We start from the raw sequence: 18521 nt of genomic DNA, 5'->3' as shown, positions 1-18521 counted from the left end.
TGCTTATGTGTGCTGGGATGGCCACCCGCCATCGCTTCCTGTGGGAGCCCCCATACAGGTGCTGGAGAAGAGGTGGCACAACACGAATGGGAAGTGCATCCTCGTCCCACATCGGCCAGGTGGGAACTGGCTGCAATGTGTCCAATAACCCTCTAGCACAGCGGTTCTCAACCTGTGGGTCGTGACCCTTTGGGGGTCAAACGACTCTTTCACAGGGGTCACCTAAGACCATTGGAAAACACATATATAATTACATATTGTTTTTGTGATTAATCACTATGCTTTAATTATATTCAATTTGTAACAATGAAATTGGGGGTCACCACAACATGAGGAACTGTATTAAAGGGTCGCGGCATTAGGAAGGTTGAGAACCACTGCTCTAGCAGCAGCCCCACCAGCACACACACTTGCACACAACACACTCATACTAGCACAAGCACACACAACCCTTACAACACCAGGAGCAGTGACACCAGAAGACACAAGACAGTAGCAGATTTCCTGAACCATGCGCCCCCTCATGCCCTGGGCTGAGGTGAGGTAAGGACACAGCTCACCCCCGCGTAAGTTCGCATTCCAGCTATCTCAGGGCCCACGGTGTGTTCACAGGCAGGCACCTCAGGTTGTCATGGTTCTCATTAGCATATGTGCTTTGCTGACTAGGGCCTCCCCATTGTCATAGAAAGTGCCAACCACAGAAGAGGCAGGGACCGGCAACAAGCAGTCTCCATGTTAATGCTCCTTCTCTGCGGGCCCCCCGGGGAGGCAGCCTCCTCACTCCATCACTCCCCTGTCCGCCTTCCATCTTCTTCCTTGTCACCTGGTTTTCGTCACATCGTCCTTCAACACAGCCGCTGACTCTTCCGTGTCGCTCGCCTGCGCTGCTGACTACCTCTTCCTCATTCTGACCTCTGCAGTTGCTTGTCACCTCTCTTTAAATCCTCTGACTTACCTCCTGGCTGGCTCGGAGGGTCTTTGCTCTGTGTCATCAGCATTGCAGTGGTTTACCATCTCAGCTTTCTGTTGTCTGAGTGTCATTTGGGCAGATGGGTCCCACCCTGTAGAGCTCCCCGTATTCTCCTGCCACAGCTTTGCACATGTCTCTGTGCCAGCAAATTCCCAGTGTGGTGTCCTTGTTTCCTGTCATGGAGACCAAGCCCTGAGAAGAAGTATTCCAGGTGATGTGCACCATGGTGGAGGGTGTCTGGCATTAACTATTCTCAGAAGGTGTGGGATGCCCGCAACACAAGAGCATGAGCACACTCTGACTCCCCTTTCTTAAAATGCTGCTGCAAGGAGGAGTCATTAAAGAAAACTAGACCTAAATTAAAATTTCTGCCGGCAGCATTTTTTCATGTTGTGGGAGTGTGTTTCACCCACTACCAGTCAATTTGGGATAAACAGTAGCAGAGCTTGTTTTAAGGTGAGTCTCATTCCTAATACAACTGATGAAATCAAGAGAGGCTGTCCTCTTAGGACCGTCATTGTCACTAAGTAGGTCACTCAGGAGGACCAGAGTGATGGGATCAGCTGGATCAGACCGACCACGTGGCCAGGGTAGACCACATGTGGCCTGTGGCTTTCCCGCCCTCCATAGGTGCCAGCCCAGTTCGGATGGTGCTCTGTAAACACACCCATCTCAAGGCTTTGCCATGTTTTATCCTCACTCGATGTCTTCCCATTACTGTCATCACTGATCATTCCTGTTGAGGTCTTTCCTTACCATTTTAAGTCATTCTCCATGAGCAAAATATAATTTAGCATGCAGAAGTTGCCCTTGGTCTGTTACATTGAGTCTGTCGAGAAGTGTATTTGGGGGAAATCCCTCCCACCCCCGGAGGCACTGTCTGTCTGAGTAACCCTGTCTTTCTCTTTCTGGCTTTGAAGGAACTACCTTGTTCTGCTCTAGCTCCATCCCTAGAATCCTGCTTCTCCAGGCCCGAGAGACCAGCAAACCGCCGCCCTCCATCCCGCTGGGCCCCGCATTCCCCCACTGCCTCTACGGCTCCATCGCTCGGAGACCCGACCTCCTTGGAGGAGTTCGGGGAGGAGGAGCCGCCCGGGGAGAAGCTGCACCAGTGACGGATGCAAGTTTGCATGGATTATCACAGAATAATTCACTGTAATTTGCATAACCACACCATCATCATCCGCCAAACTCTGCCCAGAAGGAGAGATCTCGTTTTTCCAAGGTCAAAGAACGTGTTTAAGAAAACACACAGCTGCTGAATGTCCAACCTCTGACCTGAGATGTTTCTAGAACGAAACAGTAAATGTGCCTGTAATAACTTTATTTTTTTCATAGCTCAGAAAACTATTTTTGTCTCCATCTTTTTTACACACAGTATATTTAAAAAAAAAAGGGTACCTAAGATATAAATAAATTTTAAAAAATAAACGTTTTAAAGATGTACATTTTACAAGACCCTGCGCACCCTTGCTCTAAGACTGACTGCCTCTCTGTTGAATTTGCACTGTTACGTTTTGGTTTGCTTTATTTCCATGTTGAATTGGAGTGTTTTAATTTTCTTTTCTCGGTGTTTTTGATTTTTAAGATTTTTTGAAAACTTCAGACCGTCTGATAAAATGAACTTTTTGTAGTGAAAAAGTCAGGAAGCCAATAGTCAAGACAGATGCCCTATATGCTGGAGGGAACACATGTCAGCGTTTAGGAAAAGGGCGCCGCCTCCTCAGCGGGGCTCACCCAATTCTTTGTATAATCCACATATTCTATCGACTTGCACGTCTTCGGGTTCGAGGCGCTGGGGTGCATGTACATACTGCTGCTGTGGGCTCGCCATCGCCCGAGTGAGTCGTCCCGTTGTGCACATTGTGAGTTCCCTCGTACTGTACTTTTGTCGTCTTCTTGCATCGATGATACAACATCCGTGGCTTTTTTAAATTATTGTTAAAAGATGAACTGACAATACGCAGTGTTTACTCAAAATTTTCTGTTTACGGGAAAAATATGGCACATGAGGATGCCGGATTGGAACAAAGGACGGTGGCTCGGAGTCTGTACGAGACAATGATGAAGTAGAAATAAAGCCCTGACATGATGGCAGCCTGTTGCAGACCTGGTGTCTCACACGCCCTCTGTCTCTCCTCAGGGCTCAAGAGGAGAGATGCCATAAACGGGATCGCGGGACAGGGGAGCTCATGGGGAAAGGCAACCGCTGCTCACGAGGCGTCTATTGGAATACGCTGAGTGCGTGGTGGTGTCGTTTCACCGGATTGTAAGAGCCTCCTGAAGCAGATAAAAAGGCAACTTCATTCTTGTTGAAAAAGCCGAAAGGGGTGGATGTGGGGTTGGGGGGTGGTGAGGACACTGGCTACCCACAAATCAGAATGGGCCAGCCTCTGTCCCTCTCCCCTCATTGGGAAAGCAGGAGTGGCCAGTGACTCCTGAACAGACGTTTCCAACCTGGTGCTGAGATGGATCTGAGAGAGTAGAAGTCTATAAAAGCCGACATGCTGCCCAGAACACACGAAGGACTATTTTAGGCTAGATCTTCTGGCTTTAATGTTTCATGAACGCAACAATTCTCTTCTTATCCACACAGGCTCCTAGAATAAGTTCTATTCTTAGCATTAGCACAGTTCCATCATTAAATATTTTCAAAAAAATGGAAAGCAACAACTACTGATACGGATGTAGACTCCGTGGAACCTTGGTGCACTGGTGGTGGGGATGTAGAATGGTGCAGCTGCTCTGGAAAACAGTGGGATGATTCCTTAAAAAGTTAAACAGTATTTTCATATGATCCAGCAATTCCACTTCTGGGCTATAGGCCCAGAGGAATTAAAAGCTAGGACTTGAACACATATTTGTACACCCATGTTCATAGAAGCATTGTTTACAACAGAGTGAAATCAACCCCCGTGTCCATTGATGGATGAATGGATAAATAAAATGTGGTCTACACATACAGTGGAATATTATTCAGCCTTAGAAAGGAAGGAGAGTCTAACTCATACTACAACATGGGTGAACCTTGAGAACATTATGCTATGTAAAATAGGCCATTCACAAAAATAACAAATATTGTAAGATTCCACTTATACAGGTTGAGGTAAAAATAGGTTTACAGTTAGTCATATGAAAAATAATACAATAATTCATAATACAATAAATGTTATGCTTCCTCAACTGTAAGCCTACTTTTGGCCCATGGTGTGGAACCTAGAATAGTCAAATTCATAGATTTAAAAAAGCAAAATTATGGTGACCATGATGTGGGAAGAGGGAAGAATGGAAGTTGGTGTTTAATGGGTATAGATTTCTGTTTAGGATGATGAAAAGTTCTGGAAATGGATAGTGGTGATGGTTGCACAACCATATGATTAAATGGTAAATGTATTTTACCACAATGACAATGTTTTAATCTAAAAAATAAATATTTCACTTAACCACTCTAGATGGAACTGCAAACAAACTATCAATATGTTGACAATTTTTTTTGTGTGCTTACCTTGTGCCAGGGTAAATGCTGGGAGGTACAATAACATCCTTTCAGCTGGAAGCAACCGCTAGCAGCCAGGAGGGTTGTCAATACTCATAACTGAAAAGGCTTTGGGGTCAAGGGCAGTTACAATCCAGAGCCTTGAAGAAAGCCATCAGGCTCTGCTCTCCTGTGTGGCTTTATTCTCAGACAAGCATCCCAGGAGTTGGCAGTGAGCATCCCCAGTGGCTCCTGTCAGTTTAGCAACTCCTAGAGAAAGAGGGTCTCTTACCAGTAGCTCCTGCGGAAGCCCCAAGACGGATGAGTCTCCTGGATCTGCTTTAATTCACAGCTGCCTGAGCCTATTGCAGACAGATTAGCCCAGCAAAGGAAAACCAAGGAGCTGGGAGAATAGAGGGGGAAAGTGCATGGAAGACAGCAAAGCTGCTCACAACTGTGGGGAACTCTCAGTTACAAGGAGAGGTTCTGGTCATCAGAGAGATCTTGCTATCTAAGTAGGGGAGATGGACTTCCCAGGCACAAAACAAAATGGGGAGGAAAAGAGGGGAGGGGATATGTAAATCCTAAGTTAAAGGGCTTGAGTCGGACCTCAAAGGAAGAGCAGGATTTTTTTAAAAAATATATAGTTATTTATTAGTAGAGGGAGAGAGAGAGAAACATCAATGATGAGAGAATCACTGATCGGCTGCCTCCTGCACGCCCAGGTATATGCCCTTGACAGGATCAAACCTGGGACCCCTCAGTATGCAGGCCGACTGAGCCAAACCAGCTAGGGTAGAATTTAAATATGAAGGCAGGAGAAGTGGTTCGGTGGGAGAAGAGTAGGAGCAGCTATGTGAGGAGGTGGTAAAAAGAGCATCTGACCAGGGCAGGAAGGCAGTACCTGGGCTGGAAGCAGGTCCAGAGCAAAGCCACATCTTGCGACATCAGTGCCTTAAAAGACTGGAACTTCTCCAACCACCCACTTTTCTACTAGTTGGGCTTTGTATTCTTGAGTCCATTTCTTGTGGAACCACCCCAACTTTTGCATAGGCAAGATGGTGGAATGAAACACTTTCTACACTCCTGTCCAAATGAATGCTGAGGCAGCTACGGGGGCGATGCGGGCGCGGAAGGAGAGCAGCTGTGCAGGAGCCAGCCTGCAAGAAGTGTTTGTGTATGTCTCCAGGAGCCAGTGTTAATGTGTCATTTGCTTTTATGTCCTAAAGAAAGAGGCAGGAGCAGATTCCTCAGACACAGCTAATGGCTCTTGCACGCGGGGCACGCCCTGCCCCCTGGGGCATGGCCAGCACCAGCGGCCCACAGACATTTCTCATCAAACTGCGGTCAGGCTGGGCTGTAGTAGACATTCCACTCTTTTTTTTTTCCTTTTTTCTTCTTATGAGAAGGTAAAGGTTTTCAATATTATGTGTCTTTTTAAAAACATGCATATCATAATTCTTTTTATTCAGTACATTTGTGTTACACCCTTTTTTTATTAAGCTTGTCAGAGTTATGGGTATATGTTTTGTTCAAAAAGTAACTGAGAAGTACAGCTATCATTTACTATTTTCTAATTCATTGGGTTTTTTTAAAATGGTGGTAAAATACATAGCGTAAAATTTACCGTTCTAACCATTTAAAGCATACAATCCAGTGGCTTTTAGTACATTCACAATGTTGTACAATCATCACCACTATTTGGTCCCAGGACATTTTCATCACCCTAAAAGGAAATATCCACCCCACTCCCTGGCAGTCACTTCACCCAGCCCCTGGCATCCACGAATCTGTTTTCTGTCTCTATGGATCTGCCTTTTCAGGATGTTTCATATAAATAGAATCCCTCAATATGTGGCCTTTAGGGTTTCTTTCACTGGGCATAATATTTTTAAGGTTCATCCATATTGTAGCATGTATCAGTACCTTATTCCTTTTATAGTTGAACTAGAGCCCCGGTGCACAAAATCTGTGCACTGGGGGCAGGGGGTCCTTAGCCCAGTGGCATCCTTGGGGGATGTCCAATAGGGCCTAAACCGGCAATTGGACATCCCTCTTGCAATCTGAGACACTGCATGCACCAATGACCATACTGTTCATACAAGTAAAAGGTATCTTGCTGTTGTATGGGCAGCTACAATTTTTTGCCCTGAGTATAAAAAGTAGTACATAACATGATCCTTCTGAGGTAGTACCATTTTCCCCATCTTATGGGTGGAAAAACTGAAGCAGAGAGAAATTAAGTAATAGGGCTTGTCACCGTTATAAGTGTCAGAATCAGGGCTGACCACAAAATGTGCAAGCCAGAGTCCATGCATGTCATCGCTGCATCATCCTGTTTTTCCATTTTTAGAGTAGCCTTGCCAGGTCTTAATTTTTAAATCTAAGAGACTGTTCCCAATATATAGGGTAGGGTCCCTAGGCCTGGCCGATGATCAGGGCCAATCTGTGCGGCAACCTGCAGGCAGGGTGATCCAGGGACCCCTACTGGCACCCACCTTGGCTGGTGGCCTGGTGCCGCCTACTGGCCAGCCCCACCCTCCAATCGCCACCGCTGGTCATCTCCCTCTCCTGTGTTGAGTGTCTGCCCCCTGGTGGTCAGTGCATGTCATAGCAACTGGTCATTCCGTTGGTTGTTCCACTGTTCAGTCGATTTGCATATTAGGATTTTATTATATAGAATGATATTACATTTTATGGACATACTTCATCTTTTTCATTCACCAGTTGATGGAAATGTATTTATTGATTACCTTAAACAGCCTTGGGCATTCCCCAAAAGGAGGCAATTCACAATGAATGACCAGGACATTCATCAGTCAATTTACATAATCAAGGCACTCTGGCAGCTTTGACTCTTAAACATAGTTGCTTAAGTGGCCACCAGTACATATGCTACTTGTCATGCTTTTCTTCAATTTGCATTTAGCCCTCTCAGCATTATTCTTTGAATGCAATGTGCATTGGAACCAGTATAGCAAGAAGTCAGGTTGAGTCATAAGCAAGGTGTCTGTTTGAATGAATTTAATGACTCTGGGTCTTTAAATACACTCTGGGTCACTCAAATCAGGGTGGTACTGAGAGAGGGGAAAATCAATATGAATCCTGGTGGGAACACTTAAAGTAATGCAACTTTAAGCCATTTCTTTAAGACTCATTTGGAAAATAGTAACAATACCTACTTCCCAGGCTTATAGAAATTAAGGTTTACTATGTACCTAAAGTGTGCAAGATGCTATGCTAGGAGTTGTGAACACTAGAGATGAACAGAAAAGACAAACTCCCAGCTTTCCCAGAGTTTATATTCTAGGGTTAAAATATAAAAATTCTTCTGAGTAAACTTGAAGATTTAATTGGCTTTATGGAATCATGAATAGAGCAAATAGAAAGGAATGACAAAGGGCTGTACAAAATGGAAGGTTTTTAAAGACAGAAAGGGGTCAGAAAAAGGACATTATGAGGATGAAATGCATTGTTTCAGGCAATGTCCCCTCCTAAGGGGAATGGAGGGAGCCTATCACAGATTATCTCACTAGTGCTGACCAGGTAATTCCAGGTTTACTGGCTAAAGGTTACATTTCTGAACCCAGCCGGTCTTTCTCAGTGGTTGAACGTTGACCCAAGAACCAAGAGGTCACTGGTTCAATTCCAAGTCAGGGCACATGCCCAGGTGGCAGGCTCGATCCCCAGTGGAAGAAGCTGAGGCTGCGATAAGGCTAGGTATTAGGTATTGGTTTGTTGACATGGATTTAGCACAAGTGACTCCATTTGGGGCCTGATGCTTCTTTTTAACTCAAGTGATGAGAAACACGTAGTAAATAAGTAAGTGAAGTGTAATGGAGAGTAACTGAAAGGCTTCCCTGAGGGATACCATTGGAGTTGAGGATTGGACAAGAAGTCGCTGTCAGCCAGGGAAAGGGAATGTCAGCTTACAACGTTGAGATGAGAAGATGGTCATGAACCTAGTGCGTTCCAGGAAGCAAAAGAAGGCCACTCTCTCCTGAGCAAGGGATTTTGGGAGAGGTCTCATGGTCCACAGGAAAGAGTTTGAATTTTATGCTGGGGGTGGGGGATCCATTAAAAGATATTAAGCAAGGGGGGGGGCGTTTTTCAGCAGACTACTATGGTGTAGGTTAAGAAGGGGCAAGATTGGAAGGCTTCCCAATAAAAGGCTGTTGTGTTGACCCAGAGAAACGTTGATGATGGCTTGGGCAGTTTTTGTGCTGTTTATTAGCGTCACCAATCGCAGGCTTGCCACATGCTGCTCATTAAGAACTGGGCTTTAGAATCTGCTGCTGAGGATTCGGCAGGCTCCACTTCCGAACTCCAAAAGCTACCCCAGTTGTTCAGATAAAAGCTGAACCAAGCCTTTATTCTTCTGCTGCCTCTCAGGCCAGGAAGAACCGGTCTCACCTCTTAGCTCCTTCCCTTCAGGACACAAAATTACACAGCAAAGTTCTCCTGTTTTGATTTGTTTTAAGATCTGGTCCTTCTCCAAAAGGAATCAGCCCTTGTAAGCTATTAACAGTCATTTGTAATTTAGTAAAAGTGGGGTCCTGCTCTTTAGAGTTGACTTTATAGGAGGACAACTACAAGCTCTGGGCCTGGGAATGATGGGGGAGGGCTGGGAAGGTACGGTAATAGGTGCTGTGCAACCTAATCTAAAAGAATGGATAGGACTTTTTGTCAAGATGGTAGCATAGGTAAATGTGGGACTCACATCCTCCCACAAACACATCAAAATTAAACTACAGAACAACCATCATTGAGAACTGCCTGAAATCTAGCTGAATGGAAGTCTATAAATAAGGATATAAAGAAGATGCCACTTTGAGACTGGTAGGAGGGGCAGAGATAAGGAACAGGCTGGTCCCATACCCATGTGTGGTGGATAGAAATCAGGAGGGATATCTCAGCTCTGAAGTTCCCCACTGAGGAGTGAGGGGTCCCAGCACCACACCATGCTCCCAGCCCAGGGCCCAAATGCTAGGGAGAGAAGTGCCCATAAATTCTGGCTGTGACAACCAGCAGGGATTGCAGCTGAGTGAGCCAAGGGCTGCTGGAGTCCCAAGCGTTCCTCTTAAAGGGCCCGTACTTGGACTTGTTGACAGACTCCCACAATCTGGGCATACAGGAAGGAACAGAATCATCTGGCTTCAGGTGAGAGCTGGAGGAGCAGCTTTCTCCCAGACGGAAGTGCTGGCAGAGGCCACTGTTCCTTTGCTGTAAGTGCAGGATGGCATCATATCTGATTTTCTTTCAATTTGGCTCACACTCTTCACCCCACACTGGTGACTCCCTGAGACCCTGGCCCCCAACTTCCTGGCCCACCCAGGCTGCTTCCAGTGGCTTTTCCATACAAATGGCCTGTCTTGGTTCATGCTTCAGACCTTCTTAAAACCCCAAACAGTCCCCAAACAAGCAGCATCTGGCTTCTTGTTCCCTACTTCTCACTAAGCAACCCCAACTCCAGCACTGGCGGCTTAGCCTTCCACAGGCACCTCCAAGCCCAGGACCAGAGGCAACTGTCTGCAGATCACTTTGTAGCTCATGCCAGGTGGCCCTCAGCAGGGCACAGGTGGCAGCTGACCTTGGTCTGAACCTCCCAAGAGGCTCCAGAACCAACACACCTTGTAGCCAGCTAAAGACCACACCAGAGCACTACTCAGTCACTTCCACAGTGATGTGCTCAATGGGCAGACTCAGCAGGCACCAGAGCCCCACTAAAGCAAATCCTGTACCATAGGGTCAGCCCCCGCACAACAGCTCCTCCACTGTAGTCATGGCCAGTCCTTAAAACCAATCAGCCTGAGAATACATCCCTCCAAATAGCAATCAAGGCTCAGCTATAATAGGAGGGCACACAATCTACAGAGGTGACCCACCTGGAGCAACAGTCTCAGGTGACCATAGAGACTGCACCACAGGACACCCGTGTAAGGTCAATATTATTTCATAAGGTCACGTCACTGCCTGCTTGAAGTTTTAAGAGCTGATATTCCACTTCCTCTGTTCTTTTTCTGCCTTGGCAGTGGTGGAAGCATGTGTCCACCCATCTGGGCCCCTAAGTGACAGTCATACACAGACCCACTTCAAATATATAACATGAGGGACAAATAAGTCCTAGCAAGTTAAGCCACTGAGGTTTGGGAATTATTTATTAGGGCAGCATCTCTTAGTCCCTCCTGACTGGAGTCACTGTCCAAAAAAATGGAAGTGCATGTATAAATAATATGAAGAAATCAAAGCAGAAGATCAAATTTTCACAGCATATAAAATGTTAATTCAGCCCTAGCTGGTTTGGCTCAGTGGATAGAGCGTCAGCCTGAGGACTGAAGGGTCCCGGGTTCAATTCCAGTCAAGGGCACATGCCTAGGTTGCGTGCTCAATCTCCAGCAAGGGGCATGCAGGAGGCAGCCAATCAATGATTCTCTATCATCATTGATGTTTCTCTCTCTCTCCCTCTCCCTTCCTCTCTGAAATCAATAAAAATATATAAAAAATAAATAAATAAAATATTAATTCATGTTAATAAAGAGGTGAGATCTATGCAAAGTTAATTATCCATATTGAATTCTTTGAATTCATTAAAAAAAAAAACTTCTAGCCCTGGACAGTGTGGTTCAGTTGGTTGGGCATCATCCCATGCACTGAAAGGTTGCTGATTTATTCCCGGTCAGGGCACATGCCCAGGTTTCAGGCTCTACCCTGGTAGGGGGTGTGCAGGAGGCAGCTGATTGATGTTTTGCTCTCACATAGATGTTTCTCTCTCCCTTTCCCTTTCTCTCTCTCTCTATAAAAAAAAAAATCAATAAAAAATTTTAAAAACACAAAACAAATCTAGTTCCTTTAGCTAAGACAGTAGATGAAGGTAAAACTGAGCTTATTGTTGAACTAATTGATTACATGTATGAAGCAGAAACAACTGAACTAAATATTCCAACGATACTGCCTCCTACCCCACCCCCTTTTTCCAGCTACACTTGTTGGAAACGTACAGATTGAGTTCCTCTCTTGAGCCAGCAAACTGAGACAAAAGTAATGGATTTTCCTAGGGAATTACAAGGACAAGTTGGAAAAGATCTTAAAAGCATGTTTACCAAAGCTTCACTTGATATGCAATTTTAATAATGCAACCATTTTCTCACCGTGCTTGCTTTCCCTGTGACTTAGCACAATGGTCTCTAGCTGACTGCATTTTAGAATCACTCAGAGAAAGTAATTTAAGGCCTGACCAAGACCAAATAAATCAGATTTCCTTGGGTGTGGCTCTCAGTATATTTTAGATGTTTCCCTGGTGGTTCTACTGTGTAGTCACAATTGAGAACTACTTAGAGCCGAATTTCTTAACCTAGTGGTTCGCAAAACAGTAATCACCTGGAGGATGAGGACTTAAAAAACCCAATGCCTGCTTGCCACTCCAGCCCTTCTGATGTACTTGGTCTGGGGTGAGACCTGGGCAAAGTCAGAATTTTGCAGCGCTGTTTGGGAGCCATAGTCTTAGCCAGATTTAAAAACGTGAGGTCCAGTCAGACATGAAAACAGATCCAGGCTCTACCCTCTGTGGCACTGTGTCTTCTCATTCTGTATAATGGGAATAACAAGGTGGCTGTGAGGACTAAGTGAGATAGTAAGTTAGCAAAGAGCCTGTCATATAATACTTGCTCAAGAATCAAGTTCATATCATCTCATTTAATTATTATTTCTCAATAATCCTATGAATCGAGGTTACTGTTCTAAGATGACAGCCAAAGGAACTGAGGATCAGATTACTCAAGATTACATGGTAATCATTGGCATTATTGAGGCTTGACTGAGAAGACATTGCAGCTGCCCATGCCCACTCCATTAGCCACCCTGCCCTGGCAGACAGGGCCAGCCTGTGTTGTTGAATTGGCCCCCTTAGGGGACACATTTAGGCTGTCAGGTGGATCTGGGCTCATCTTAGCGCATCTGTTTCTGTCCTGGAGCTTAATAGACTAACTCATGTCTTGAATTTCATTGACTTCATTTTTTTTCAAGGTTGTAAAATAGCCTCAACTGACCTATTTGACTGGAGTCCTTTTTTCAATGTGTTCTAGAAAGGCAATGTTTCCCTCCCACCGTTTCTTTTATTAATACAGTACGGAATCCTTTCTAAAGGGATCGTGGCCTGTTAAATCCTCACATAACTCCTGACACAAAAGGGTGAATTCAGACACTGGGGACTTATGGAGAAAACAGGGCATTACCACAACTGATAATGTAATATTTTGACCCAACATGTGAACAAAAGTATAGAACCATAGGACTAGATGGGGCACCCAGCACCCTCAGATATGACCACAGGTGTACTTTGTTTACTTAAAATGTGTGTCCACACAAAGGAGGGGTTGTCTGTGCACTGTCCTAGGTCTCCCCTCTCCCCTCAACCCTGTAGTTGGGTGAGATAAGCAGGGCGAGACAGGGCATTTGCCCTCACCCCTTTTTTAGGGATGGACAATTGACTTGCCACCGCTCTGTAAGGCGACATGCAAACAGTTTAAAAAACTTTCCTAGTCCCCAGCTCCCACCCTTCGTTGGGCCCAGGGAGGCTGGCTGACCTCCATGCTGACTCCGGCACCCCAGCCCGGCGCCACCCCCCTGCTCCACCCTGGCCTTGGTGGCTCTCACCCCTGCCTCCACCCTCGGACTGAGCGTGCATGTTCCACTAACCCAGACAGGCAGCGGGTGGAGGTGCCAGGCTTCCAGCTGCCTCAGGGCACAACACTAACCCGACCATGGGCGGGCCTGTGGTGCCCGCCCCAATAACAGCAAGTCCACTCCTCCCAACAAAAACCAAAAACTTTCCTAGTCCCCATTCAACTAGAGGAAGCCCCTGGTCTCTCCCATAAAGGAACCCTAGAGCAGCTTCCCTAAGGCAGAGTTTACCCACGGCTATGCGCTTCAGGGCTGCAGGGCTGCAGGGCCACCAGTGCTGACGATTTTGCCACCCCAAGAAAGCAGAGGGAGTTTTTGGTGTGAAGAGCCACCATTTCCTCAGAGGTGACCTTTCCAGTCACTTCTTGCCTTGTTGGCTCCACCTCCATCCTGAGATCAACCCCAGACCATGCTGATTAAGGCAAAAATCCTGAAGTAACAAGGCAGGAACATCTTCCCCCTGGGAACAGTGTCCTCAAAACCCAAGCCCAAATTGCACTGAATTCTCAGAGGCACTGAAGATCTTGTCTCAATTTACCTGACCCACTTCCAGGAGGAACCCGAAATTTGGAACGCTGTTCTCAGGCACAGATGCCCCATAAAGCAGCCCGGGACCGGTAAAGGGATTCGATCCAGTATTAACTCACCGCCTGGGAGACCAAATGAGCAGCAAACTGCTGGTCAAGGCAAGGGCTGGGGTGGGCGGTGATGTGAGCCAGGGGCTCGCTCTGCGGATGCGCAGGGCAGGGCCTCGTTGCCTGGCAACATCAAAGCCCTAGCTCTTGGGAGCCTAAGCAGTGGCATCTGGCGAGCACATTACTCTAGCATTTTTTAAAAACCGTAATATGGGTTTTAGTTCACTGCTGCAGGTGGGCCGTGCAGCGAATGAGGCCTGTCCCGGAGTCCGAACACTGCCTCTTTTTTTTTTTAAATGTATTTTATTGATTTTTTACAGAGTGGAAGGGAGAGAGATAGAGAGCCAGAAACATCGACGAGAGAGAAACATCGATCAGCTGCCTCCTGCACATCTCCCACTGGGGATGTGCCCGCAACCCAGGTACATGCCCTTGACCGGAATCGAACCTGGGACCTTTCAGTCCGCTGGTCGACGCTCTATCCACTGACCCAAACCGGTTTCAGCTGAACACTGCCTCTTGCTCTGTATCTGAAATCACCAGATCTTTCCCACGGGGCAGGAGCAGGTGGCCCGCCCAGCAGGCTGCTGTGCACCCGCCAAGGAGGCCCGGTTTATATTAAAGCTTTCTCAGCCTCGTTCTGCTCTGCCACTTGCAGTTGAGACAACAGCTAAGGAGACTTCTCCCTGGCCTCGGTGGAACCATGAGTTAATGCATTATGGCTTTACAGACATCGGCGGTAGTGAGCCATGAAGGCAGGGGGGTCTCTTCCGTATAACCTCACAGTGCCGGGCATAAATTAGTAGGTCCTCCAGCAATGTTTGTTGGATCTAGTACTCTCATTTCCAGTGTGTGTGTGTGTGTGTGTGTGTGTGTGTGTGTGTGTGCAGTGCATTACAATTTAAGGAATAGACTAACCACGGAGCCTGAAGGACACATTGTGTAGCATAAACACACACAATAATAAAAGCACTGAAATGCCAATACCTACGGTTTGCATTTGTATTCATGGCTTCACAGAATACTTTCACACACAGCGTTCCTTTAATACATGGAGGATTTGGGGGCCTGAGTAGAATGCCTGTTTTCCATTAATCACGCCTTCTCAATCCTTTCCACACTTCTCCCTTGCTGAGGTCTTCTGGTCACTTGGCTGCTCCCCCAGCCATAAACTGCTCTTCCCGGAGCCTCTCGGAGGCCCCTGCCCACCCTCAGATTCCCCTGGAGTGGCCTCCAGGAGACACTGAAGCAGACCCTGAGCTCTTGCAGAGGAAGAAGGGAGGGGCTGACAGGGAGAGGGCGGTGTCAGAAACCTCACCTCTCCCCTCTGCCTCCAATCTGTATTCTTCCCTCCAATTAGGCCCCATGATTGTTGACTGAGCCTAATATATCCAAGAATTGTAATTAATAATCTACACGACAGTAATAATTTATTAAACACTTGACCATATACTAGGTATTGCCTCATTTAATACAATAATTCTAGGCTCCTTATAGATGAGGAACAAGGCTCAGAGAGGTGAGGTCATTAATAGGCAGTAAGAGTTCAGATCCTGGGCTATCGGGCCCAAAGCCCACATTCACAGCCAACAGCCAGTACTTGTCCCTTCTGCACCATTTATCCTCTGGCCCTGGCTCAGTGAAGAGATCTCCTGAAAGCAATTCTGAGTAGCTCCAGAAACATACCTTTGGTAATCTGTTCCCTACCTGTGCACTATTTGGGGGCCATCTATGAAACTAGGTTTTATGTCTATTTGTCCATTCACTCAGCAAACACATAGTGAGTGCCCATCCCTATGGACCACTCTGCTAGACTCTGGACAAGAGTCGAATAAAACCTGGTTCCTGCCTTCAAGAGAAGGAGATACATACACACAAATATGTTTAGAATAGCATTCTAGAACAGGCCTGAATGCCATGGGGTACAGGGGAAGGCATGGCTGCTCTGCTGGTTACTCAGCACTGATGTCACAGAGAAGATGAGAAGTTCAACCCTCTGTGGTCATCTTCAAATAAGACTGCATAAGCTGAGATGGTATACAGGAGGTTCATACCCAAAGACTTTTAAACAGACACCTAGCTCCCTGAGTACCAAAGAGACAAGTCCCATTCCAGTCTCCCCACAGGGGTCACTTTCAATCAGCCATTCAGCAGAATATTTGACCTCTGCCATGTACTTGCTCTCTGCTATGGGCTGCACAAATGGCAGGAGCCAGAACAGGCCCGGTCCCTTCCCCCATAGAACTTACAGCTTTGTTATCAGACCCATCACATCGAAAAACTGCCCAGCCAGGCATTCGCTAAAGTATCAACACACTGAAATTTATTGTGGTGCAACCTGGAAATGCTGGCACATGCACGCGGTTGCAAACAAAGCAGGTTAAATCGGAGCCATTGCACCAGAGCTGAGGCTGACTAAGAAGAGAGACGTGCCAGTGTCTGCGGTAGCCTGGGGCCAAGAGCATTAATGTGCTGACATGTGTCAAATACTGTGCTGCTGTCAGGTGACATTTTACCAAAAATAGGTGATTCACGTGAATAAGCAATGTCTGAAAATCTCCCGGAAAAGATACACTACCCTCCAACATGTATTTTTTTATTAATTGTGCAGGTTAAGCCACCATGAAATTTATAATTACTGGATAACAAATAAGCAGGGCTTGGCCTAGAGTGTGTTTTAAGTTCCTGTTGGATTTTGATAACTCTAGGTGCCTATCTTGCCAGCCAAGACAGATGATAAAGAGATGTCCAATGTCTCTGCCTCAATTCTTGGTTTTAATTTTTAAAATATTATTATTAATATCTAATATTAACCAAAATATTAATAATTAACATTATTAATAGAAATAGTTGCTATTATTATTATTCATTTTTCCTGTTTGCATAATCATCTCTCTGTCCACCCATTCATCCATCTATCTGTCCATCCTCCATTCATTTCACACTCTTGGTCATGCCGAGGCACTGATTACAAAGAGATCCCCCTGCATCTTCTCCCAGCTCCAAATATGAGATGGTTTTGCCGGAAAAGAAAGAATTACAGTGGGAAAGCTTGTGTGAGCAATCAAGGAACATTGGTATGACTGTGAGAAGATGCTTTCTGAAAAGCCGTATCTACAGTAGATCCATGGCTCCCACAAATGAAGAGGCACTTGGTAACCTCCACCTGGACATTAGCCGTCATCCCTCACCTACGATGCCATCCAGAGATCATGTCACCCCAAAGCCACACTTCCCTCCTGAGTGGGCCAGCCCATCTCTCAGGAAGTCATAGCTCTGCTCCAGGTGGGGCATTCTCAATCCTAATACAGGTGGGGGCAAAAGTAGGTTTACAGTTGAATGTGAAACAGAAGATGAGCGAACAAATCCCAGACACTCTCTGGGTCTCAGAAGATAGCCAACACTGGCCTCTTCCCCACAAAGCCTTCAACTCAGCACTCGAAAAACAACATTCTTTCTAAAGATTTGGTGCAGCGTTTTGGTAAACTGCCCGGCTTAATAGGTGACCCATTTGTTCTTTAAAGATTGAAAATAGTCTAGGAAATACATATGACGAGGTTTTTTAAAAAGAAAATTTTATGTGTTGTGTTGCTGTAATCAACTAGAATAGGCCCAAGAGTCACAGTGCAGCACCTGTTGCTAAAATAGCCAAATAGAAGGGGATTCACTTCCTATATTCTTTACAAAATAATGGAAAGAATTGTTAACTTGGAAAGAGAAGAAGGGATCAACGTTGTCCTTACTATGAAGATGAAAAGCAAACCTCTGGCTTCCCTATAAACCCTTGACTTAAAGGGCAACCATCTAAGCAGAGCCTTTGAGGGACTAGGTTCCGTGTCCGGCTGTCCACCTGGCTCCACAGGCTGCATCTGGGATGGTGCCTCTGGCAGGGACCTCATTCTAACTGGCTTCTCTCCTTCTGCAGCTGGATCCCATTGCCCCTGTGGCCAAACAGCTTTCATCTGCTCGGTGTTAGGAAGATAAGCAGGTGAGGTTTGCATGAGAACATTTGCATGAAATGTTCTCATGCAAATCTAAACACAGATTCTAAAGTGAGTGAGGTCCAGATCTAATTTGACACTGATACAGCAATTGAAAAGGAGTCTTTCATTCCAGATGAGAAAAAGCTGAAATTTATCATCGCCAAACCAGTATTACAAGAAATGTTAAAGCGTCTTCTTTAAGAAGATGAAGAAAAAAATTTGTTTTACAATATGAACAAGAAAATATCGCAAAGGAAAAAAATTCTCACTGACACAGGCAAACAATAAAAGCAGTGGATCAACCAACAGTAAAGCTATGAACCAGGAGGTCATGGTTCGATTCTGGTCAGGGCATATGCCTGGGTTGCAGTATCAAGGTTCAAAGGCAAAAATAGGAGGCTCATCTATAATTACAACAGTAAATTAAGGGACACACACACATACACACACGAAGTAAAAAAATACTGACAAAGATAAATATGGAGGGCTTGAGTAAAAATGCTAGTTATTTTTGAATGTGTTCAAACTTAAGTGACTATCAACTTAAAATAGACTGCTGTAGCTTAGTATACATGGGCCACACACCAAAAATCTACAAAAGATATACAAGAAATAAAGAGAAAGAAATCCAAACACAACACCACAGGAAATTATCAACATAGAAAAGAAGAGCGTAAGAGAATAAGAAAAGAACAGAGAACTACAAAAACAATCAGAAAACAATGACTAAAATGGCAATAACTACATACATATCAATAATTACTTTAGGTGTAAATGAA

General features: G+C 45.6%; 1 protein-coding gene and 1 long non-coding RNA gene across 3 annotated transcripts in view; one reads left to right on the top strand and one right to left on the bottom strand.

The window, feature by feature from the left end:
- Positions 1-3067, top strand: part of MTCL1 (microtubule crosslinking factor 1) — a 120295-nt gene extending 117228 nt beyond the window's left edge. The window contains exon 14 of one of the 2 annotated variants that reach the window (XM_015563599.1): positions 1891-3067. In XM_015563599.1, the coding sequence (XP_015419085.1) occupies positions 1891-2085 (195 nt within the window). In that variant the 3' untranslated portion in view covers positions 2086-3067. The remainder of the gene's footprint in view (positions 1-1890) is intronic. The other variant, XM_006763281.2, reaches the window with a different exon arrangement.
- On the bottom strand, positions 2551-15013 carry LOC107183004. The gene is made up of 3 exons (XR_001513785.1): positions 15002-15013; positions 8440-8442; positions 2551-3271 (listed from the first exon to the last, which is right to left on the bottom strand). It is a non-coding gene; the product is annotated as an uncharacterized LOC107183004 (long non-coding RNA).
- Between the last annotated feature and the right edge of the window lie 3508 nt (positions 15014-18521).

Source organism: Myotis davidii, unplaced genomic scaffold (genome assembly GCF_000327345.1).
Source record: "Myotis davidii unplaced genomic scaffold, ASM32734v1 scaffold78, whole genome shotgun sequence".
Taxonomy (NCBI): Eukaryota; Metazoa; Chordata; class Mammalia; order Chiroptera; family Vespertilionidae; genus Myotis; species Myotis davidii.
The sequence above is the reverse complement of the archived record's forward strand: the minus strand, read 5'-3'. Positions and strand labels throughout refer to the sequence as shown.